At 46.3% G+C, this 25,589-nt stretch overlaps 1 protein-coding gene across 1 annotated transcript; it reads left to right on the forward strand.

Annotated features, from left to right (window-relative positions):
• The first annotated feature begins 171 nt into the window (after window positions 1–171).
• On the forward strand, window positions 172–21,185 carry CHRNA4 (cholinergic receptor nicotinic alpha 4 subunit). Its single transcript, XM_032127238.1, has 6 exons — window positions 172–967; window positions 2,161–2,312; window positions 5,238–5,282; window positions 5,373–5,482; window positions 14,078–15,458; window positions 20,592–21,185. The coding sequence occupies exons 1-6, from the start codon at window positions 907–909 to the stop codon at window positions 20,715–20,717; spliced, it is 1,875 nt and encodes a 624-aa protein (XP_031983129.1). The 5' UTR covers window positions 172–906; the 3' UTR covers window positions 20,718–21,185.
• Window positions 21,186–25,589: the final 4,404 nt, after the last annotated feature.

A 25,589-nucleotide genomic window follows, 5' to 3' on the forward strand; every position in this document is an offset into this window, starting at 1 on the left:
GTCTCAGTCTCACCCTTGGTTTGCAATATTGCCTGTGGGCAGACACTAACATTTGTATTTGTCCTGCGTGTTTGTGCAGCACCAAGCGCAGCAGAGCCCTGCTCTCATGGGCAGGTTTATCACCCCAGTAGTTATTGACAGCAAAGATACGTGCCCAAGCCAGAAATATCTCAGTCTAATTACACTGGAATGATTTTGAAAAGCAGTTGGACGAGATTAAAGAGACAGCTTTTGTTAATTAAGAACTGTTTGGGCTTCCGGTGCTATAAAGATCCCAGCTGGCCCCATATCCACCTCTGGCTGCAGCTGGGCTCTGGATCTCCCCCTTTGTTTCTCCTGCTAAAGTTTTCCTCCCTGCAGCCTGTTTGCTAGAGTGCAGGGATTCTCTCCTCCTCCTCCTCCTCCTTTTCCTCAGCAGGAGGTGGGCAGGTCTGACTACATTAAATATACAAACACGCTGTGCTCACTCTCTGCTCCAGAGGCATCATCGGTGGCCCGTCAGCAGCAAAATCCGAGCGAAGGCTGCCCCAAGGGCTGGGGGAAGGCGGAAAGCAGCAACAGCAAATAAACCAGCAGCCAAAGCGCCCCGTAGGAAAGGGGAGAGGAGCAGCAGGGAGCCCAGGGAGGCTGGGCAGCCCAGGCTCTTACAGGAGCTCTCTGCAGCCATTGCACATCACTTGTGGGTATCCGAGCAGCAGCGTCCCAGGAAAGAGCATCCTTCGAGGAGGAAGAGCTGGAAATCACTCAGAAGAGAGAAGAGAATAAAAACAGAGCACCAGCTGTTATCCCTTCCCAGACGGAGAGAGAGCGAAAGGAGTTTAGGGGAATGAACCTGGAGGATCCGGAGACTCAGAGTGGAAAAGTTGCCCTGACGGGAGACTCTGCACACTAAAGCTCTGCTCCACGATGGGATTTCTCGTGCCTAAGGGAAACCTCCTCCTCCTGCTGTGTGCCAGCATTTTCCCCGGTAAGTTTGAGAAAGCTCTTCTCCCCCTGCTCTGCTCTTTAGTTCTTTCTTCCCTTATCCCTCTCAAAGACACACTGCAGAGACCAGCCCCTGTCAACAGGGAATTTCCCTGACTCCTCCACCCTTCTGCCCCATCATTTCTGGTCCTCTGAACACCAGCCTCTGCTGAGCAGTGCTTTGCCTTTATTTTCTGCTCCTTGTCTGATTTGATGGAGAAAGGATTAAAGCCACGGTGGGAAGGGGACAGGGGGGGGAAACCAGCTGGGGGCTCAGCATCTTTCTTCTTGCCTGGGCTTTTCTTCCTTAGGTAAAGTGTGTTAATGTGTCTCGGGGCTACAGCTCCAGCTGGGGAGAGCACAGCCAGCGCTCAGCTAATGCTTCCCTTTGTATAATCCAGGGCAGCTAAAGACTAAGTAGAAGCCATATTCCACGAGGGACGTGGGGAGAGCCCCCGGCTCCCTCTCCCCTCTGTCTGGTACAGCCGGCACAGGAGCACAGCTCCTCCGACAGCCCCTGGGTGAAACTTGGCTTTAATTTTTAATAACCACCAGGCACCTCTGTAGCTCCTGGAGCCTACGTGTGGGGTCAGGACTGCTCCTCGCAGCCTCCAACTTTTAAAGTTATGCCTGAGCAAAACTGGGATCTTGTTATCCGACTTGTTCTCTTCACCATCCTCTTCCTTGCCCCATTGTTGTTGTGAAATGCCCACTAAGAAGGTTAAAAAGCTGAATTTCTGTCTACCTTTTTTTTTCCCTGATGCTTTTGATGCCAGTTTTTATGTGTAAATCTGATCCAAAATCCCTATCTCCCACCACGAGGCTGCTCTTTCCCTTTTGGCTTGCCCTTCTAGCATCCCTCTTCCCTGCTTGCAGACTCCAGCGCTAGAAACTTGCCACAAAGTGGCCATAAAAATTACACCAGATTCAGGGGGCAATGGCTCATGTAGTGTTTTCTGAATGGTATTACTGGTGCTGCCATTTTCTTCAGACCAACCCTGCTCTGTAAGAGTGGGTGAATAGAATGAGGAATACCTGGCAATGCCTGGGATAGAGGGGAGGCAAATCACCCGAGTAGCATCGCCCTCCTGTGTGTCCCCAAGTGCCCATCGCTGGAGTTTGCTGGAGTTTCCCTCTGGAGAAGGCTCCAGCTATGCCAGCTCTTGGACCTGCAGGTGTTTCATTCCTTCCCCACAGCCTTTGGCCATGTGGAGACCCGAGCCCACGCAGAGGAGCGACTCCTGAAGAAACTCTTCTCTGGTTATAACAAATGGTCCCGTCCTGTTGCCAACATCTCGGACGTGGTCCTCGTCCGCTTCGGCCTGTCCATCGCCCAGCTCATCGATGTGGTAAGTGCAACCTCTTTGTGCAACAAAGGCCAAGACTAGCCAGGCTGGGGCCCAGGTAGAGGCTTTAGAGATTGTGCAGATCTTGCTCCTGCACTTTTCTCCTTCCTGTCCCTATTTGCACGTGGTACTTCCCAGGACAGTGTGTCCGTGCAGCTGCGCATTCCTTGAGCAGGTACTGGGGGGCTTTCAGAGAATAGTTTGGGTTGGAAGGGACCTTTAAAGGCCATCTCATCAAACCCCCTTATTTTTCAGAAGAGGGGATTCCCTGCCACTTTCTACTGTAGTCATGGGACAGAGTGAAAAGGGTGATAATGCCCCAGCCCTGGAAGTGTTCAAGGCCAGGTTGGATGAGGCTTTGATCAGCCTGGTTTAGTGGAAGGTGTTGGAGGGGGTTGGAATTGGATGAGCTTTAAAGCCTCTTCCAACACAAACCATCCTGTGATTTCTATGATAATGGAAAGAAGAATGCAACTTAAAGACATTACTTGTGTGGGACAATCATAATAGATGACTCTCCACACAGTGTTATATTTTGAATTTAGAGTTTTGAGATGAAAAGGAAGCAGCTAAGATGGTTCAGGAGGTGGGGAATCAAAGACACCAGTTGCTGGAGAGTCTCATCTCCTCATGCAGAAGCCATCAACTTCCAGCTTTGCAGCACAGAAATGGTCTCCCATTCCCCTCCTCACTCTTACATCAGCCTGAGGGATCCAGGGCTGTTTGCAGTTGCTAATGTTGAAGTTGCACGGTTCTCATCTGAATAATTGATAAGACTAAAGATGAGACATTAGTGACTGTGGAGGCATGAGAGAGACTTTCCATTATGCAGCTGCTGAATCGTGGAAGAGGGGGGATCGATACACCTGCTCCACAGTGCTTTCCTGGTTTACTTAAGAAAAATTAATCTTCTTAAAATCATGTCAGTGGTTAGAAGTGCAGCTTGTGGGCAGAGCTGTGCCGGGACCTGTGGGCATGGCTGGAGGAGAGCTCTCACCCCTCCTGCCCCAGTCTGTGACTGGTGACACTCCTGCCACCAGTGTGGCTCTTCAGCTCCTCTCCCCCTTCCCAACAGTGACAGTTTTGGTGCAAACCCCGCTGCAGTTGTTAGACCCAATGCTCAGCTCCCAACGACAAGGAGTCTGAAAGGGAAATCAGAGCTGTATTCAAACCCCAGCTCCTGCTGACAAAAGCTGGGGGCAGGGGAATAGAAATCAATGGGGAACTCGACATTCCTGCATGTCCTTATCTCACCCTGGAGTGCTGAGGGATTTCTGAGCCCAGAAATAAGGGGGAAGGGATCAAATATGTGTCCAGGAGCAGCCACCGAGAGATGCACTTGGACTCCTGTGCCTGTGTGTCTGCAGGACCTCACGTGCTGTGTTCACCTTGAGAGAAGGGGCCAGGTAGTGCAACATCCCCATGGCTGTGGAGTCACTGCTGTCCTCTGGGCTGCTCCATGAGGAGCATCCAGCTGTGCCAGCTGAGGAGGAACTCGGTCATTAGCACATTGCAAACCCCTCTGAGCTAATCCCATGGGACTGGAGCTGTGCTTCACTCAGGACAGGAGAACAGCAGAGCCTTGGGTGTAGTGATGGGCAGGAGCTTCCACAAAGGGTGGTTCCAGGGAGGAAAATTCCAGTAAAGGGCAGCACCTGCTACACTGGGATGCCCAGTGCAGGGCCTGTGGAGGAGACCTTCAGGTGCTTGAATTGTGAAGTAGTAAGAGAAGCAGGTTCTCAAGGATCGGTCCAGGTCATGGCATTCTTCATCTCCCAGCAGCACCCGAGGAAGCAGCTGGATATTTTCTCTCCCTTTGTTTCTCATTGGAGTGTTTTTGTATTCCTCCTTACTCCATGTGCTTCTGGTCCCTAGCCCTGGAGGAGAGAATCTCTGATCAGGTTTTACATCTGGTGCCACAACAGCAATGAGGAGGCTCAGGGAGGAGGAGGCAGAGCTCCCCCCAGACCTCCTGGATTTTAATGTTCACAATCAATCCTGAACTGCCACAAGAGCAAGGTTAATGATGAGCAGTTTGCTGTCAGATGAGCCCTGCCAGCTCAGCTGCGTTTGATGCCAACCAAGGCAAGAGAGAAAAAGGAACCACACAAATACACCCTGAGCTGTGGTGGGACTCTTCAGTCAGACCAGCTCTAGGCTGTGCTCCACATAATTCATCTGACTTACTTACAGAGGGCACAAAAGGCAAACAGAAAACAGCAATTAACTCTACTGCAGTGCTGCCAGCATTGTATCTGCCTGACATTATTTACATATATATACACAGTCCTACCTTTCCATCCTATTTGTGCATAGGAGTGGGAAAAAGTCTACCCATTGATGGAAATACACCAGGCTTCCCAAGAGTTCAGTGTCAGTGGAGCAGCTGGGGTTTATCCAGAAAAGCCAGTCCATAGTGCCACAAGTTCATGTGTTTGGTAGAAGGAGAAATGCTGCTGAGCTTCTTGTTTCCAGAATTGTGTCCATGGATAATGTTTCACAGGAGAACACCCATGCAGATGCAGCTGAGCATTGGAATCCACCACACGTGTGTGAGTAAGGGTTTGTATATCCATCACTGCCTTCCTTCAGCGCTCAGGTTGAAGGCAGGCTGGGGAGCTTTTTCCTCTACCTGGTATCATCATCCCAGGCTGAATCCATCAGCACTGAGGAAAATCCCAATAAATTCCAGTCCATCTGCTCACAGGATTGCTAGGTGCAGGCTCAGCTGTTCAGTGGTATCAGACAGCTGTGGCCTGTCCCATGTCAAATGACAGAAACATCTGCTTTTTATTTCCAAGATGGAACTTACATTTATTGCAGAAGAGATTTGTAATTACATAAATGAAATACAATTAAGAGAAATTAAGAGGGTTCTTTAGGCCACTTAATCTGCTCCTGTAACCAGTATCTGATCTTGCATTTCAGGATGAGAAAAATCAAATGATGACCACGAATGTGTGGGTGAAGCAGGTGGGTGCCCCCAAATATGTATTTTTCCATGTTCCTTTTCAGTTTTTCTGTTGAACTCTTCCAACTTCGTAACCACCTCATTTTTGGCAGGAGTGGCACGACTACAAGCTGCGCTGGGACCCCCAGGAATACGAAAATGTCACATCCATCCGAATCCCCTCGGAGCTCATCTGGAGGCCAGACATTGTCCTTTACAACAAGTGAGTGTGAGCACTGTGGCCAGAGGGGAAAGCCATCCTTGCAGATTTTCTCTGTTCATGGGGTTAAAATGCTTCCTGTAATGATTCCTCTTTATTTGGTTCTCTGTGGTTGGATTTCATGTAGATTCTATAACATCTGTCCCAGACATGCCTTAAATGATATGACTGAAGTTCATCACAAGGGCTTTGCTCTCCTAATGATCCTTCCTCTGAGCAGCCAGTTTTGTTGGGGAACGCCAGGTATTGTTTCCTCTTCACATGGCAGATGCACAATTAAGCTGGATTTGAGCTTTCAGTCCTCTTCAATTTCATTTCACCCAAGAGCTCTCCCCTAATTCATCACCGTCAACTGGAAAAGCCAATTACTGAGGATGGGCTTAAATAAGGAATATATGCTGAAACATGTCAGGCTTGTGCATCTACAAACAAAGGTTTCAGGTCAGCTAAATACCATTCTGGAATGATTCCTAATTAGGTATTTGTTCCTCATCCCAGTTGTTTGGAATCTGTCTCTGGTATGGACACTTCTAGGAAGCAGGTTGTGGTTTTCTTTCTTTCCTTTGCAGCCTGTTGATATTCTTAGAAATGCTGCCCAAGTGCCAAGGCTGTTTTCTCCCTGGAGCCCCACCACAGCTCTCCAGTCTCCCAGGATGTCAGATATCCCAGTCCCCTGCCCCAGCACAGGCCCCAGAGAAAAAGGCATCAAAGAAAAGCATCTTTGCATGCGGCTGACACTCAGAGAAAACCCTCAGAGCAGCAGCCAGTCTCGGTTTTAATAAACAGTTGCCTGGTTCTGGCTTTATATGATTTTGTTTCTGTTTAAAAACCAAAATAAATGGCTGAAGCTGGAATCTGCCCAGGGGAATGTGAGCTTTGGAGACTACAGGGGCTGTTATCTTTCCCATTAGCTTGTTTCTGATCCTCAGTAGTGTGGAGTGATTGAAAACCTCTTGGAAATCACTGCATCCTCACCGAGCACCTTTCAGAGATTAGCCCAATGGAAATGACTCATCTGGAGGCACTTGGACCATCCTGCCCTACAGGGACACACTCTGAGCATGAGCATTGCACTGCAAGTGCAGTGAAGACCAAGAAAGGTCTTCACAGCTTCCACTGGGGAAAAAAAGTCCTTGTCGTTGTTTAGTTAATGACAATGGCAAGGATTATTATTTTCAGAGCTCCTGGTGGTTGTTGTGGTGGACCATGGTGCCAAAGGAAATGGTGCGACCCAAATCCCCACGGGACCTTTGTGCATCAAACCATCCTTTTGCTGGAGCTACTGGCACATAAGAACCTGATGTGTCACCTCTGCTTCCTCTCCCTTGGCTCAACACGGTTGAAGAGGATGGTCCATGCAAGGAGGGGCCTGGAAATGAAGAATCACAGAATGACAGAATGGTTTGAGATGAACAGGATTCTAAAGATGATCTCATTCCATCCCCCCTGCCATGGGTAGGGACACCTTCCACTAGACCAGGTTGCTCAAAGCCCTGCCCAACCTTGCCTTGAGCACTTCCAGGGATAGGAAGGATTCCAGAAGGAGACCTTGGTATTCTTTAGGTCTCTGGATATTTTGGGATTTCACGCTGGAGGCATCCCTCAGATGTCCAGGACACCCAGACCTCAAGCTGGGCAGCCTTTGGCTCCTGCCCCTCACATGCTCTGCCGCTCTGCCTTGTTGTAGTTTACTGTTGCTGCAACTTGAGTCTCCACAGTGACTCCAGGGGTCTGATCTCCTGGCCACAGCAGCCACTCCAGAACGTCCTTCTCATCCTTTTCTGGGCTGAGAGCCTTTAGGCCCTGCCCACCTTACTGCTCTGACTTGCAGTAGCAAATCTGACTATCCTGGGACCTGCTCGCACAGGGAGATCTCGTGCCTCAGCTCCTCACATCCAAGCTACTTCCCTCCCTTGATCCGTACTTAGCATTAATAATCACGCATTCATCTGCTGGTTGTCATGAGTCTATCATGCATTTTTAATTGGTTACTTTAGCCATGAATTAAACATGGTGTAGGCTAGGCACCAGACATTAGTGGGTTTCCATTAATTCTATATGTCTTCACAGCTGTGTCTCCCTGTGCAAACTGTTTTCTGCCTTGAGATGTACTTCTCTCTTCCACCTAACTTCCTATCAAACCCACCTGCAGCTGCAGTCAATATCTGCATCAGGTTTCACATTTTTTAGGGATTGCAGGGCAAATGCAAGGCAAAACCTTCAGAGTGGTGGGGCACCAAAGTGAGGCTCTTCTGCAGAGCATTTCACCCACTGCATTCCCAGCCAGGGCTTCTCCTGGTGGGCATCTCAGCTGGAAACGATAGTGACTAGTCATGGTGATGCTAACAAGGAGTCGATCTCATATTTTACAAATATATATAGATAGTTTAGAGGGAGTTTAACATAGCTGCACATAATTCTGGGTCTCTAAGAGCAAGAGAATGTGCAAAGTAGCTTTGGTGGAAGAGAGTAAGAGGCCACACTGACCTTTTTTACTCTGCAGGCTTTTTAGTGTGAGCTAATTATTGCTTATCACATTCTCTGGCAGAAATATGGTATTGCTGTTTGGGATGGAATCCTTTAGAAAAAAATTATACAAATACCTCTTCTGTTTTCCTCTTGGATTATATACAGAAATGGTAAAAATTCAGTTTATTTCAGATTTACATCTTTAAGGAAACCTAACCCTTTGTTGTGAGTTTGCTCTCATATCCTGGCTCGTTATTGTAAAAAACATTCCATTTACCCACTCTAGAGACCCAAATTAAATCAGTAAATTCAGCTGGTTTGGCCTAGAGAGTAAATATAGTTGTCAACACTCATAAGGAATCAGAAACCAAATTAATATCCTACAGGGAAATTAATATGCTGTTGAATTTTCGGGCTTGGTGAGATAAGTTCCAAGACTCTGCAAATAGTTTCTACTGGATGTGACACAACATATGTAAAACAGAGGAATATGAGTTCACAGTGAAGTGACAAAGCCTCCTCTTTGCCAAGAAACCAGACTGTTCCTTATCTGAGGTTGTAAAGGCTCTTCAGGCACCACCAAATCATTTCTAAATGAATTATCTAATCCTCTGCTTTGATTTGTTTTTCCATTCATGAATGGCTTTGAAGCACATTTTCATTTTTCTCTGTATATTTGAAGTATACAAAAAAGAATTGTATTTTTTTCCTCTAATGAGGGAATAAGCTCTTGAGGGTTGAATTTTTTGTTTGTGGTTAGGGTTTTTTTGGTGGTTTTTTTTTTGCTTCTCCACCACTCTGTTGAGCCACTTGTTCATCATAGGAGGTCCAGAGGAGAAACCTCTGAAAGGACAGGTTTATATCCAGGTGTTCAGCTGCTAAAGGGTGCCCGGGGCAATCCAAGCCCATGTCCTTGAGCCTAATGCATGGTCAGGGAATTTGAAATGTGAGCTCCACTGGCTGGTTTTCAACTGGATAATCATGGTAGTATCACAATGTTTGTCTTCTCCAGCCTGGTGATTTAAAAACCTAGGAAGAAGCTACTAGGAACATTAAGAATTCAAAAGTTTTGTTTTTCTTGGTATATTCTGGGGTTAACTGTTCCAGAAAGTAATCCCTGCTTTAGACTCCACAGTGACAAACAAAAAGAAATAAAAAAGACAAGATCAGATACGAAGGAAAATCAAATACAAATTTCTGTAATTAGGGGTAGGAAACATCTTGAGGAATTCACCCAATGGTAAAATGGAAGGAAGGGATTACTGGACTGGGTTAGAAGATCATCTGGCAGGCAGCTTTTGAGAATCATGGAAAAGCAAAGAGTTGTTTTGAAAATTACTGTAGCAGCTTGTTCTTGTGAGCTATACTGTGATGTTTGCAAGCAGTTAGATTTAGGGAGTAACACTGGTTTCATGACTCATCCCAAAGCTCTTTGGAGGAGAAATACCAAAAGATGCCCCAGTGCAACCTTTAAAATTGGAAACATGCTTGACATTTTTCTTTGTGTGCACTGGCACAGATCTCATCATTGTGCACCAACTGCATTTATAATAGGCAAAAAAGTCACTGATTCACTCTTCAGCTCTCCTGATTCTTCTGGGAGCTTCGGTGGTTGTTTTTCTGGAGAGGGATGTCTTCAGATGCTCTGAGGTTTGCTGCCAAGCTCTACCCAGTAATACAGGAGGTGATAGAAGGAAATCTATAGGAGGGATCCCTCTCCTGGGCTGCTGCTCTGTTCACACCCAAGGGCTCCTCCTACCACTCTGCTAAGGACCGAGCAAGAGCTTTGCCTTCAAAGTGCTGGCGAGGATCCTTGGCAAAGGGGAGAATCAGAGCAAAATGCACCAATCCAGCACAGCCAGAGCCTCCTGAGACACTTGTGCTCATTCCATCAGCGTAGCACAGCCTTTTCTGAGAATGGTGCCTGTTTTGCTGGGGGACAATCAAAATTTCATTAGTTACTGCTGGTTTCTAAACATCTAAACCAAGCAAAAGCTGGGACGTGACTGAAGGAAGTCCCATCAGTGCACAGACATCCCCACCTGCACCCAAGAAGTTTGTACCCAAGTTGCCAAGATCCTGGAGATATTTAAAACCCAGCTAGGTAAGGTCCTGATCCTCTTGTGGCTGACCTGCTTTGAGCAGGAAGTTTTGGGCAGGAGACAATTCCAGAGGTCCCTTCCAAGCAGTGCATTTGTAGTTATCATTTGGTAACACAAAACAGTAGTTAAATAACATATTTTCTGGTTTGCATTTGGAGAGAATTTTAATCTGAACATTACAGAAGCATCTCTTTAATGTGTACCAAAAGGGTGCAGGCTCTTAATACTACAATTTTTCTTTGTTACTGCTCTTTGATGAAAAATGCTTTAAATGAGGACATTCTACTATATCCGTGTATGTATATAGATAATTTTCAGGCTCTTAAAGCTCTATTTGGATTTAAATTGCATCATCAGAAATTAAAATAAATGTGTGCCTCATTTACATGCATTCTGAAAACACTTAATTTTGTGAGATGATGTATCTCCCAACTGCAGGAAAATAGAAAGTGGCAAAAGAAAATAAAAATTCTCCGTCAGCAGAGCTTTTTAGTGAAACATGGCTGGTGGATGTCAGTAAAACAATGCCATCCTCAAACCCTTATAAACTTAGGATATTTGGAAGAGCAGCCTTTATTCTCAAAATGAGAACTCAAAGGCTGCAGCACACAGCAGAGCTCTTTCCTTGAGAAAAGAATAGGTAATTGTCTTCTCTCTTTCTTGGTGAGCATGGCTGTGTTTGACATGAAAATACAAGAGCTCCAGTTCTTTATTACTGACATATTTTTAAAGCTGTCAGGTCAGAGTAACCAGGAGAGCCTGACTATCTGAATTCTCCAGTTCTTGTGATGTTTACCTTGCACTCACGCCTTCTTCCAAATGGATTTTCATGACAACTGTCACAACAGAGTGGTCTCCACTGAGCGAGATGAGAATGTGCTACTGCTCTAAAGGAATGTCTGCAGATTTTCTCTGTCCCACTACATCAGCTCTCCTCGTGTAAGGCAATATTCATGTGGTGCAGTCAGGGCTGTCGGAACAGGACTGGGTGTTCCCACAGCAAAGCTTTCCAAAAGAGCACAGGGTTTCCCCAGTCTCCTGACTGCAGACTGTGTTCTCACCTTCATCCCTTGGAGGAGATTGGGGAAAGACTTTGGAAGGCAGTCAACAGCCAGGTGACCTTGTTTGCTCCCTCTCTCATGTGGAGAGGAGCAGAATCAAAGTCTCACCCAGGAGGGGAGAGAGAATCTCTCCAGGCTCCCCTGCACAGGCAGGGTGCCAGCAGGCACAGCTTCCAGTCCAGTAGACATATGCTTGAAGGTCCAGTGTGGGTGGAAAGCTTGCAGAAGGAGGCAAAAATATATGGATGCATGAAGGGTGAGACAAGTGGGAACACTGCCTTTGCATGATGTAGCTGGGTTATATTCTATGTACACAGCATGGCTGATTTACCCTACTTACAAACTCCTCTACGTTGAACTGCAGTGAGAAGTCCAAACACACCCAGTAAAGTCAGGAATTCCTTCCTAGTCCTGTTAGGTGGGTGAGGCAGGAGCATCCCAGGGTGTTTTGTGGCTCCTCAGAGTCAATAGTGGGCTAAATCCGAGGAGCTACTCTGCAGCTGGTTTCACTCCTGCCATGGCACTGCAGGCAAAATCCAGCCTGGAAAGCAGTGCCAGTGTTATTTGTAGTAACATGTGAGCCAAAGAGGACCAAGGATGAAGCTGGGTTTGTTAGATGAGCAATTAAAAAATTAAAAAATACATTCCTTGTTAAAAAGCAGATAGTTTACAGAAACAAGTGACACACAAGATCTGCAGCATCACAATGGTTCCATCTACACTTGCAGAAGAGGAGTGTGGCTGATCACACAGAAACTGCAAAACTGCCAGGGAAGGCATTTCTGGGAACGAAACACAGTTACATGAATTGTTATCATTCCTGGATGACATCTTAGCAGGAGCTTCGTGTTCTTTTCCAAGAGTTTTTGAAGGAAAAATGCACACCTGTGTTGTTTACCCAGCCACTTAGGCACTGCTCTACCTAAGAAGGGAAACACTCATAGTGGATGCTCATAATCCCTTTTCTCTAATAAGATCAATTATAAATATTGCTCCATTAGTGAGCGATTTAATCATGCCTCAGAGATATCATTAAATGCAGAATTGGATTCCATATTCCTACTGAGATTTAAGCAGAAAACCACCGAGAACAGCAAGCACTGGACTGTCACTTGCTGTGCATATTTCATGTCTCAATTTGGCTTTACTGTGCTCCTGGCAAAACCCAGGAGAAAAAAAAGAAGTGGTTTTCATCAAAATCACATGTTCTGAAGTGTAACTTAGATTTAAGAATGAAGAGGTAAGACAGGAGCTGGATGGATTGTACAATGGCTCAGGTTTATTTGCTTCAGAGTAGATCACGGTGCTGATTTTGTTTTAATCCCTTTGGGAGAGTCTTGTACATAGTTTCCCCTTCCTTTTTTTTTTTTTTTTTTTAATAAGTGTTTTAAATCTTTAGAAAAAATTCCAGTTATAGGTCAAAAGGCACTGTGTCCTTTTGTGTTCTTTTGTTTTTCCAAAATCTGCCACAAAGAACAAAGAAGAGTTTAGTATAACCTGGTTCTACACCACACAAGAATTCTGAGTTTATTTTTCCATTAATTCAAGCAGCCTAGAAAATTGTCTCAAGGACATCTGGGCTGTGATCCTGAGGATTGGGGACATATTCCATCTCTGCCCAGAAACCGTGTTAGCCAAGGCAGCTCAGCTAGGGCCAGATCCTGCCACTATTTCTCAATAATACACCAGTCTCATTTTTGGGATGTTTCATAGGGCAAGAAGAAATATGTGATGTGAGTTGTGAGGCCCTGGTACAGGCTGCCCAGAGAAGCTGTGGCTGTCCCAACCCTGGAATTGTTCATGGCCAGGTTGGACGGGGCTTGGAGCAATCTGGGAGAGAGGAAGGGAAAAAAAAAAAATGTCCATGGCAGGGAGTCGAAATGAGATGGTCTTTAAGGTCCTTTCCAACCCAAAGCATTCCATGATTCTATGATTCCATGAAACTATCAAAAAGTCCTTTTGTTTTTCAGTTTTGCTTATAAATGAATGGATGATCTCCTAAAGAAATGAATTTAGAAAGTTCCTCTGCCTTCTGCAGCTTGAGGAGCTCTGCTGGATGATCGCCCTGTGTTGATGATCCTGCTGCTGGTGGGGAGGAGGAGAGATGTGACCCCTGTCACTGTGTGGCTGCTGTCAGGGCACATCTGGGCACTGGAGCAGCAGAGCAGGGCCCAGGGATTTTGCTGACTGCAGGCTGGGCTGGCTTCAGCCGGAAGGACTGGGCAGGTGCAGAGAGCTTTCTATCTATATCAGCCTGAATAATTCATCTCAAGTTTTTAGCAGAAACTCTCTTCCTCTGCTCTGCACAGCCTCCCCGTTGTCTGGCAGTGCTGCTATTTGTAACTGGATTTCTTCCTCCAAAAGCCTGGAAAATACAGTTTATTTTCATACAATTCCAATACAAAATCCTGTACTGTTATCTATTTATCCGATACCACCACACAGACCCCAGCTGAGAGTCCTTGTGAGAAGACACCACAAAAGACAGTTCTCTTCCTGACTGGGAAATCAAAAGATTAACGTTCTTTATTCCTATTAATAGGATGTTCTTGCTGTTTTTCACATAAAAGACTGAATGATTACCCAACACTCTTTCATTTTTAGCAGCTGTCACAAATAATTCTGCAGAGCCCACAGCTACGCTACCTGATAGTACTTCCTCCCACCTCTAAAACAAACTCACCCCATTCCAGAGCACTTATGGGACACTTTTGGGGAAAACAAATCACACCAAGGAACTGACTTATGCCAGGGAAAAGCTGATATTTGCATGCATTCCAGGGCTTGTGTAAACCAAGAGTTCAAAGTCCACTGGACTGAGTGGATGGATCCAGTGTTTGGACATGATGTGTCTCTTGCATCTCTCAGGTCATCTGGAAGCCAGGCACTAAATATCCTCTTTCCTTAACAGAGTTGACATGTCCTAGAGAAGTCTCAGACTTTTTTTATCTTCCATCTGTTCCCAGTGCTGACGGTGACTTTGCAGTCACCCACCTGACCAAGGCTCACCTCTTCTACGACGGGAGAATTAAGTGGATGCCCCCTGCTATCTATAAAAGCTCCTGCAGCATCGACGTCACCTTCTTTCCCTTTGACCAGCAAAACTGCACAATGAAGTTTGGCTCCTGGACCTACGACAAAGCCAAGATAGACTTGGTGAGCATGCACAGCCACGTGGACCAGCTGGACTACTGGGAGAGTGGGGAGTGGGTCATCATCAATGCTGTGGGCAATTACAACAGCAAGAAATATGAGTGCTGCACAGAGATCTACCCCGATATAACTTATTCCTTCATTATCCGGAGGCTGCCGCTGTTCTACACCATCAACCTGATCATCCCCTGCCTGCTGATCTCCTGCCTGACCGTCCTGGTCTTCTACCTGCCCTCTGAGTGTGGAGAGAAGATAACCCTGTGCATCTCCGTGCTGCTGTCCCTCACTGTGTTCCTGCTGCTCATCACGGAGATCATCCCATCCACCTCCTTGGTCATCCCTCTGATTGGGGAGTACCTCCTCTTCACCATGATATTTGTTACCTTGTCTATCATCATCACTGTCTTTGTGCTCAACGTGCACCACCGCTCCCCCCGTACCCACACGATGCCAGACTGGGTGAGGAGGGTCTTCCTTGATGTAGTCCCACGGATCCTTTTCATGAAACGTCCCTCCACAGTGAAGGACAATTGCAAGAAGCTCATTGAGTCCATGCACAAAATAACCAACGCGCCAAGGCTTTGGTCCGAGATTGACGTGGAACCCAACTTCACTACCTCATCCTCCCCCAGCCCCCAGAGCAATGAGCCATCACCCACCTCTTCCTTCTGTGCCCACCTTGAGGAGCCAGCCAAGCCTCAGCCCATCTGCAGGTCCCCCTCTGGGCAGTACTCTGTGCTGCACCCAGAGCCCGTACAGGTGACCTGCTCCTCTCCACAGCCCTCCTGCCACCCCCCGAGAGACACCCAGGCCACCTCTGCCTTGAAAGGCAGGTCACTGAGTGTCCAGCAGATGTACAGCCCCCACAAGGCAGAGGAGGGGACAATCCGCTGCAGGTCCCGGAGCATCCAGTACTGCTACCTGCAGGAGGACTCTTCCCAGACCAATGGCCACTCCAGTGGCTCTCCGGCATCCCAGCGGTGCCACCTCAATGGGGAGCAACCCCAGCACAAGCCCCCTCAGTGCAAGTGTAAGTGCAAAAAGGGCGAGGCAGCCGGCACAGCAGCCCAGGGGAGCAAGAGCCACAGCGCCAAAGAGCAACACCTCGTGCTGATGTCCCCAGCCCTGAAGCTGGCAGTGGAAGGGGTTCACTACATCGCAGACCACCTGCGGGCGGAGGATGCGGATTTCTCAGTAAGTATTCCAACGGAGCCTGCTCTCCTTCAGAAAGTCAAAAATGACCTGCTAAGGGAGCTGTATCAAGCCTTGAGCTGTGCAGAGTGTGTGATGCAGGCTGAGCCATCCCTCTGTTGCGGATTTTGGCCACTGTAGGCACTGCTGGAGATGTCCTTGAGGTTGTTGCACAAGTGCCAAGGGGGTTGCACAACCAGGTCATGCTCAGGGCTGCTCTAGAACAATGGATTCTCCCGCAGAAAATAAGAGTAAAGTTGTTGTTAGGTAGCAGAGATACAGTTAGGATTGTGAGAGACCCAAAACACAGCCATCTCATGGGAACAGAGAATTATTTTTTATTTAAGCCTCTGGCGAGCAGGAAATTCACACTTTCTGCTTTTTATTAATCACTGACTCTGACTGTGGAGCCCAGGAAAGCAAATTGCCCAAGCAGGCTGTGGATGTGGGAAGCTGTAGTAGCGTGGGGATATTGCAGGGGCTGTTTAGCTCTGCTCTCATATCATGATGTGATTCCCCATTAGTGGACTTCCACTGGAGCAGTTGGCTCTGTGCAGGGAGGTGGGGGAACAAATTTCCTGCTTATTCTGTGGAGGTAAATAGGCCTACAAATAAAGGAAGTAGAAGCTGAAAGGATTTCTTTTCATGGAGATAGCGATGCACCCAACAAATGCCACATCCCTTCACAGCTCTTGTAGCTCTTTCCTGCAGGACTATGGATACAGTGTGCTAATAATTATGGCCATAATGAAGGCAGGCACAAGATAACCTGAAGTTAGTCATCTTATTAAAGTCTTATCTAGCTTTTCCTGGGCAGATCCGTACACAAAGGTGCTTTTTAACTTTGCCTACAGTTTAAATTTCTTCAGATTTAGAATCAGTGCAAGACATAATGCATTTATACAAGACTTCCTAGGCATGGAGAGCATCTTTTATTTGCATTTTTCACAGCACTGAGCACTGAGCAGCAGCAAGAAAAGCTTAAATACTCCTGTCCATTTCTATACTCTTTGGTATCATAGTTAAGGGCCTCTGTTCTTCAATGGATTTCACTTCACAGCATCCCTTTGAGGAAGGAACTGTTTATTCCTTATATTGAGGAGTTACAGCCAAAACACAAACCTCCTATTCAAGGTCACAGAACAAGTCTGTGGCAGAGATGGGCTGTGAATCCTCATCTTCATTAGCTGCCAGTCCAAAACTCCTTGCCAGGGTAAAGCATTTCAGAAGCACATTAGGAGTGCAGGAATTAAACTCTGCTCTCTCCCCCTGGCAATAATCACAAGTAAACCCATGGATGTCAGTTCAGTTTAACTCAATTTTTCCCCACGGTGCAAATGAAATAATATTACACCAATAACACTTCCCGTTTCAAATTATTCTCCCTGCTGAGCTGGTTGGTGTTATCAAGAATGGACTCAATTAGTATTTTGGGTTCCTTCCTCTTAATTTTTTTAAATGAAGCAGTCTTCATAAGCCACAGATTTTCTTCTGATACCTTCTGCTGCTCTTCCCTCTTGAAATGAAGTGATTATCCTGAAGAGAAAGCTATTTACAGCACTAAACATCAAAAGAAGAAGAAAAGGAGCACTTTTGAGCCTTTGGTCTCTGACCCAACCTCCTGCCAGCCCAGGCTGTGAGAAAAGGCACCAGGAAAACATCCAGCTATGAGCTGTGGGCAGGTTTGTGGGCTCTCCTGGGGACTGGGGGTGACCTTTCTCCACTATTCCACAGTAGCTGTGGCTGGCACAGAAGGCAGAGCTTGAGTTTTCAGATAGAGGGGGTAATGCTGACTCCAGTGTGGGGCTGCACTATTTTCTCTCCCTGGACCCAAGTAACATCAAGTAGGAAAGCAAAATTTTTTTCTCCTGGTGGAAATGAAAAAGAAGAAGGAAAATGATATTCTGGAACTGAAATGTACTGTGAGGAGCAGAACTGATGTAATGAAGTGAGAATTTATTGGGGGAAAATATCAGTACTCAGAAATTTGCTTTCATCTTAAAATCAAATTGTGGAATTTCTTCATGGAAGTCTTCAATAAATCTATCAGCAGGCACCTCTGATGCAGCTGCTGAGACACATCTCACAGTCTTGTGGGCAATATTTCCAGGGACATTCACCTTCCCAGAAGGAGAGCAGAGCTTCTTTTAAGTTCCTGTCTTTTTTTTTTTCTAAAGCTCCTTTGCCACAGGGGCAGTGCTTCTAAATTAAAAGTAAATAGCTCATTTAATTAAGTGCTCCAGCGAAGAGAAAATGGGAAATGCAAGAGGCAGTTGTTTGTTACAGAAAGATATCTGCAAACAATGCAGGCACAATGGGACACTGGGGAAAACGCACGGCGGAATTGTCCCGGCGTATGATGGAAATGCCATTAGAAATTAATTACAGACTGAAAGGCAAAACAAGTTCCATGGCACACATCAGCCAAAATAACCACACACCACCAGCACCATCTGGGAAATGGATCTGTCCAGGGCTGTGTGCATCTCCGGAATACTCTGGTATGAAGACATTTAAAAATAAAATGGGAAGGAATAAAGCTGAGGGGGAGGAAGCAGGATAATCTCACTGGGTTATTTTTAACAAAGTACAATAAAACCACCTGGGACTGCTCTAATCTGTGTTGCAGAGTCCGGGTCCTGGGGATCAGATGTTACCAAGGCACCTCAATCCTCCACTCAAATCCTGAGGCTCAGACCCACAAGGAGCTGGCCCAGGGAAGAGCTGCAGATACATGCTTTTCGGAAATTTGAGTGGGGGAGTCAGCTGGTGTTTCCCCTGATTGTTTCCCAAAAATAATTTTGAGTGAGCTGCTTAAAAACTAATCAAAATAGAGGTCAAGAGTTGTGGTGGCAGATGTTGACAGCTGCATGGATGTCAGAGAGACGTCTGTGGATCAGACTGCACGTGGGGTGCTGGACCACGGGGAAATGCTACAGTGATGGCAGAACACAAAACAAAAAATCCAGATCATTTTGTCTCACTCATCTTCTTTTTTTTTTCATTATCTCCCCATAATTTCCAATTTCACCCTCTGTGCTCTCAGTCCGAAGCAGGGTATTGATTTTACAAACATCTGATGCACCCCCAGCTATCATTTTCAAGATGGGCTCAGTATTTCTGCATACATCATTACATTAGAAAGCAAATTTCTGTCCAAGTTGTTCTTCTTCGCCCACTTTCCTCTTCTTTGCTCAGAGAGAAACTCATCAAGTTTCTTTTCTTTGTGTGACCTAGCACTTATTTTTACTAGCATAAATATTCAAAGAAAGTTATTTTACCAGAATGAGGGATTATTTACTCAATCCAGCTTTCCACTTGGACATCAGGTGGTAAATTTCAGATTTTCTTAACACGTTGGCTGCGTCATGAGACATTAATCTCATAAAAACAATCATCCAGAGCTTGCTTAGATGCCTTTCTCACGAGGAATTTTAAGCATCAGAGACTCCAACTCTCAGCAAGTGATGAATAGGTCAGAAAATAGGTGCAGCAAAGGGGAGTTACCCACTGAGCTCTTTCCACAGAACTGTAAAATCACAGAGTTGTTTGGGTTGGAAGGGACCTTAAAGCTCTTCTCATTCCACCTGCCATGAGCAGAGCCCCATCCATGCCCTTGAACTTTCCAGGGATGGGGCAGCCACAGATTCTCTGGGCAACTGTGCCAGGGCCTCAGCATCCCCACGGTAAAGAATTTCTTCTTCTTTTCTAATCTAAAGTACTCTGTTTCAGTTTAAAGCCATTTCCCCTTGTCCTGGCAGTACATGCTCTCATAAATTTGAATAAATTACAGTTCACAACCCAAGTAGATTATAGAAGCTTGGGATGAGACAATTCCTTTTGATTTCAAGGGTCACTATTTTTTTTACTTACCCTAATTATAGATGGTTGTGTAGAGGGCTGTACAATCATAAAATAACATGATTTTCCCCAAGAAGGTGACAAGATGCAGGATGAACCTGATTGTTTTCTCTGCCTATTCCATAGTAAAGGATGGCTTAACTTTATGCTGGTTTTAAAAGGAATAAATCTATCCATTGCATGAAAACATTGAACCCATTCTTATGCTTTTGACAACGTTCAGGTGTTCCTGAAATTGAAAATGCTTTGTCCAGAGATAATGTAATATGGTTTCCAGTGCATGCCTCATTTCCCAGCTCACCAATCTGCTCACTGAGCCAAGGAGCTGAGCAACACCTCTGTACCTGGAAACATCCTCTGCTGCAAATGGCATTTCACTGATATCTGGATTGCTTCCTTTACCAAGATGCATTTTTGGCAGCTTTGCCGTCCCCTGCTCCTTTCACCACTCACAGCCACTGAAGAGGTTTGAGCAGGCTCCTGCTGAGATGTTTTCTCCAAAGAACACGGCAGCGTGCCGAATTTCAGCCCTCGGGCCTATTAATCACCAAGTGGGAAGTTGTAGGAAATTATAATGGGTACAGTCATATCAAACAGAACTTTGCCATCTGATCAGGCCTCTCCCTGGGAAAGAAATCAATAACAGCAATGTAATAGAAGAAGTTTTCATATGTGTATAGTTTCTTAATGAAGCAACCATTTACCATTCTGCCTCATGGTACTAGACCTCCCCCGAGAGGAATTGCTGGAAAATCCTCCTACAGCAAGGCAAAAATGGGGAAAACAGAGGGTGAGGGTGCTTTTATTTGCTGGCTCGTTTTCCCTGCTTATTCACCCAAAGCTGTAAATCCCTTCACAGAAGGAGTTTTGCTTTGTTAATCTGTAAGCAAATCTTTTTATGAGCGTGGGGAATCTTACCCCCCACCCTCTCCAGCTTGAATCACAGCCTCACTGTAACACCCAGTTACAGTTGTTGCTCATGGAAAATGGGAGAGTGAGTGTGCAGAGAACCTTAATTATCCATGGGGGTGTGTCTGTCATCCATAGGGATTTGTGACTTCACACACACACACCCCTGCAGTCTGGGAATCTCTCAGGTTATTGATAGAATAAACCTTTGTCATTTTATAGGACTGCTAAGTATGAGCGAGACCTTCCCCTCCTATCTCTGGAATTATATGAAAATATCCTATTTTGGAGTCAAGGTCTAAGAGTTTTCACAAATTTTAATCTCAAGTAAATGTTAATGATTGGCCTTTCCCCTCTGTGTTCCAGGTGAAGGAGGACTGGAAGTATGTTGCAATGGTCATCGACAGGATCTTCCTCTGGATGTTCATCATTGTGTGTTTGCTGGGAACTGTTGGGCTCTTTCTCCCACCATGGCTGGCAGGAATGATCTAAGTACAGCACCAAAGGGAAGAAAGTATTGTCCCACTATCCCACTCTATGGATTTTAGTTCACCTGGAAGGAGAGAACAGAGAAGTGGAGGCAGCCCTTTGAATAATTCACTGCTCGTCCACACTTGAGCTGCTCCTGAGCTCTAGGGGAATCCTTTCCAAGGTTGCATTGTTTTGCCAAGCCATTTTCATCTCCTCCATCTAATTTAGGGGAAAAGTTCTTATCAAAGTCTGTACATAGCATGGTGGCATTCATTGGCATATACCCAGCAGTGTAAGAACACAAGCTTATCTGTAAAGCAGCACAGAAGGGGCTCTGCACCCACAAACCAGCCCCTGGCAATAGCTCCAGTCATCCTCAGCAGTCTCACTGTGCCCTGCCCAGTGATTTTGCCCTGTCAGGCTGAAGTCTTTCAGGACTGTGTGTCCCTGTATGAGTCATTTTATAAATAAAGTTCCAGATTTGGGATACCTGTGCAGGATGTGGTCTGTGTTCAGCTGGTAAAGACAGAGAGACTGGAAAGGTTTAAATAATTGCTTGTGACCAACAGTGATCATTAGATGCAGATTTTATACAGATTTCACTTTGGCCAGTGCCCTCCAGAAGCTGTGGAGACTGGGGCTGAATGAGGATCATGCAAATGGAGGGAGGATTTGGGGTTAAGATTGGGACCGTGTTGATAACACTTTAGTGTACTTTTCAGAGGAAATCTCCTGGATCCAAGTTATGGCTTCTGCAAGACAGCAGAGGGTCACCCTGAGCTGTAAAACCCCTGGTGTATGTGGAGAAGATACCTAGACACGGGGAAGCCAGAATAGAAGTCCAGGATGACATTAGGATAATAAAGAAATGTGCCAGGGTCACCTACAGTGGGTTATTTAGAGAGAGAGACCCTGTGATCTCCCTGGGCAGCCTCCGTGCTCTGCCACCCTCAGTGTAAAGCAGATTTTCCTCATGTTGAGGTGAAACTTCGTGTGTTTCAGTCTGTCCAGCTCAGTTTGGTCTGGCTCACCAATCCCATCCTCACTGCTGGGTGCCAGCTGGCTACAGCCCACAGCCCAGAGTCTCCCTGCTTCCTTCAGAGCTCTCAGAGGCATAAGAGCTTATGAACATTTCACCTCTGTGTGCAGGCAAGGGCAGATGTGGTCTAAAAATCCAGCTTGCCCCAGGATCTGCTGTAAGAGCACGACCCAAAGGCCAGGCTGGCAGATCTGGGATCAGCACACACGAGACTGACTGGGCACTGGGAAGTTAACCGTGCCCTGAATTTAGGGGAATACACACCAGGAGAGGCAGGCAGCTGCCTGGAGACCAGCACAGACGGTGCTGGTGGAAGCCAGAGCCAGGTGAGACCCCAGGCGAGACCCCAGGCGAGACGTGTCGCCCCTGTGTGGTAGCCTGGCACATGAGGCTTGTTCCTGCCACATGGCTCAGTGAGCAGCACAGAGCTGCTCAGGCTCGTGACAGCAATGCTGGAACTGAAACAATGTGGTTTAGGGACTTCTTTGAATTTCAAGTTACTGCACTCAACCCAAACAACGCAGGTTAAAAATCAATGCAGTGATCAGCCTGTGAGGCCTCAGCTAAGAAACTACAACTGACCTCTGTGTTCACAGACTCAGCCAAGTGCTTAAAATCTTTTTGGCTCACAAAAAAAAAACGGAGTAGCCGTGATTTGGGCCAGTTCCACGAAGAGCTGTGCTGGCACAGCATGGGGAGGGAGGGAGGGAGGAAGGATGAGGGAGCCGAGCTGCTGTTCCTCGTTGCTTGTTTTCAGAATGAAGAGAGACTCAGCCTTTGGAGATGCTAATTTATCCCTTTTCACAGTCAGTGAGTTTGCTTATAGCAATGAAAGGAAAACAAACAGTCGAACATCTTCAAGGTCTAGTGCATAGATGTACCAGCACAGCTGCAGTCTGTGTGCAGGGCTGTGACACAGCGGGGCTGCCTCTCGGTCTGTCACTGCCACGACAGGGTCACAGGGGCAGCCTGAGCCCTCTCCAGCACCTTTTCACATTTTGAGTGCACTGACAAAAGGATCATGAAGGTGGCAGATTTCTAACCCTGGGCACTGCTGGGTCAGGGGCATCATATCACAGCAATGCCCACAACAGCTGCTCTGAGCTCCCTCTGCCTCCCCCTCCTCCTCCTCCTCCCCCTCCTGAACACATGAGAATCACTAACAACAGAGCAGGTGGGAGGCTTGGCTGTGCATGCACATTTTTAGCAGTGAAACCACCAGCAGTTTCCAACTGGGATTGAGTCAGCAGCAGCTCGAGTCTCTGCTCACATGTCCCAGCAAACACGGGAGCGACAGCCAAAGCCAAGCCAGGGTGGCTGGACAGCAACAGCTGCTGCTGGGCCCCTGAGGGCAGAAGGGAATGGTTTGGAGGCACCAGGAGAACTGATAGAGGTTTAAGGACAGAGTAAGAGCCAAATATTTAAGGTGGCATATTGGGAAGTTCAGTAGGGACAGGCACAGGCTGTCCTTTGGTCACAGCAAAGGGTTCGTCTCCAATCCTCACCTTTTCTGCTCGAAGTTATGGCCAGTGCACACAGTGTGAAGGGCAGCGTGGCACTTTGACTACAACACAGCAGGACATGAAACCCCGGGCAGAATGGCCCTGCCATGCAGGAGGGGGAGGAGGAAAGAGCTCCGTTAGCACATCAGAAGTATCAGGTGTGGTTAGGAGTGCTAAGGATGTGATTTTGTCCCTGAAGAGTCAGTGCCACTGCAGGATCACAGGGTTTGGCAGGACAAGATGAGAAGTGTCAACTGAAACCAGTTACAAAGGTGTCACTGGTGTTTGGGGAGAAGCTGGGGTAGGCCAGGTCTGTGGCATCCTCTGCTTTGTTAATGTCATAGCAGTTTTCGTTCACTGATAACTACAGTTCTTCTCATGTTGCATTAGTAGTTTCCCAGGTTAAAGTTCAAATAAATTCTTGTTTCTGCTTCTGACGTGCCTCTTTTTAAAGTCTGAGGGGAGAAATTAGGAAACAACATCTACTGCTCTTTCTTAGGCAGGTTATTCCATCTTAGAGGTTGTTTAGGAGGATGCTATCCCTCCATAGGATTCAATGATCAGAAACTGGAATAAAACTGGGACATGAACCAGACTATAACTGTAGAATAATGAATAATTGTGCTATTTCAAACCCATGGAACACAAAGAGGGGTTTTTAGCATATGAAAGACTCCGGGAAAATGCATGCAGCTAGACTGCTGGCATTTGTAATGTTCCCAGCTCAGAAATTATTCCCAGGACTTGAGTGAACAAGCTGGCATCAGAAGAAGAGTGAGGAAGCAAGAGTGGGACACAACAAGAGCTCTAAAAGTTTCTTGGCAAAGATCCACAGAAAAGTAAATGGTTTTCAGGTTCGAGTGCAAAACTAAGCTCAGAGACCCCAAAGGCATCAAAGACAGCAGATATGGATGTTGATCTTTTCTGTTTTACTTGTGCAGGAGAGATTGAATCCTTGCCATGGTGTTTGATGCTTTCCTTCCAGCACTGCTCCTTTGGGCATGAATGGAAGAAAAATGACTGTAACAACCTCAGTTACCTCCATTGTTCTGTTTTTCCCTACTTCTTCTTTCTTCTGCTTCCCTAATGCTCACTTTGCCTTATCATCTTCCCAGCCACAGAGGATGCAGGGTATTTTGTCTGCAGCTGGCTGGTAGGATGATCAATGTAATCCCCATTTCCCCAGCATTTTCAGGGCTGATTTCCATCTCATTCCCCGATGAGCTAATCCACATAGCTTGTAACACCTCCCTTTTGGATAAGTTTCTCTAGACATTTATCAAGAAACTGGACTCAAGGAAATTCACTGGTGTAGAGACAGACAAGCAGAGAGATGCAGCTGTGAGATGCAAGATTCATGCCCAGTCCTTAGAAAGCCACCCCCATAACATCCCCACCTGGCTCAATGGTCCCACCTGGCCCTCCCCCACTGCAGTGATATCCATCAATGAGACCTTTCCTCCTCTCCCAGGATATCTTTTTGTTTCCAGTCCTTTAATTCTGGTCCAGCCAAGCTGTTGAGTCATGGAGAAAAGGCATAACAATCTCTGCTGCCTTGTTAACAGCATTGCTGGTTACTCCTGTGGTTATATCTTACTCCTGAGACAGAGGTAACACCTCAAAAAGATGCTCTAGCAAAAATATCTGTCACTGAAAGGTTCTCAGCCTCTGCCAGAATCCACCTACACCAGGTGGGTCAAACTCTCAGTGCCCAAAATCTCCCAGCAGAAAAGCTCTTTGGCTCAAGGAATTGGGTTACAAAGCTCTGGCACAGGCTCTGTGACACTTCATGGACTAAATATCCTTGATTTCAAGTAAATAAAACTACTCATGGGACAAAATTTAGGAAGATAAATGGGCAAATTGTTTGTGCAGGTTGTCTGTCTCCTAATCAATAGCCCTGCTGGGACCCAATTGTGTTAAAGCCTGACCCTTCCTGTTGTATCTGAAATAATCAGACAAAAGCAAATGTTACTTGAAATTCTATCAAAATAGATCAAATCCCAAGACAGGCAGTGAGGGAACGTGAGCAATTTTCAAAAACAGTTGATAAAGAAACATAAAGGAGCTCTGTCTCAAATCACCTGCAGTCACTAATTTGAAGAGGCAGAACAGCAAGTTCAGAACTGGGAATTTGGCTGCACTGGCTTAAGTCAGAAAAGAAGAGTAATTACCTGCAAATGCAGATATTCCTCACTGCACTGCTCACCTTCCCCACTTTGTGACCATTTCATGGTAATAATCTTCAGGTCTGCTCTGCAGGCACTCCTTTTACCTCCCTGCCTTTGCTGCCCACTGCTTTCACCTGCCAGTTATCACAGCTTTGGAGTTCACACTCAGTGCTAAATTCAG

Source organism: Corvus moneduloides, chromosome 17, assembly GCF_009650955.1.
Source record: "Corvus moneduloides isolate bCorMon1 chromosome 17, bCorMon1.pri, whole genome shotgun sequence".
NCBI classification, from domain to species: Eukaryota; Metazoa; Chordata; class Aves; order Passeriformes; family Corvidae; genus Corvus; species Corvus moneduloides.

What these genes read in the sequence shown, in the direction of transcription:
- CHRNA4 (XM_032127238.1), top strand. Translation starts at nt 907, where the DNA reads ATGGGATTTCTCGTGCCTAAGGGAAACCTCCTCCTCCTGCTGTGTGCC. An exon ending in TCGCCCAGCTCATCGATGTG is followed by an intron (nt 2,313 to 5,237) that starts GTAAGTGCAACC and finishes CTTGCATTTCAG; the next exon opens with GATGAGAAAAATCAAATGAT. An exon ending in CGAATGTGTGGGTGAAGCAG is followed by an intron (nt 5,283 to 5,372) that starts GTGGGTGCCCCC and finishes CATTTTTGGCAG; the next exon opens with GAGTGGCACGACTACAAGCT.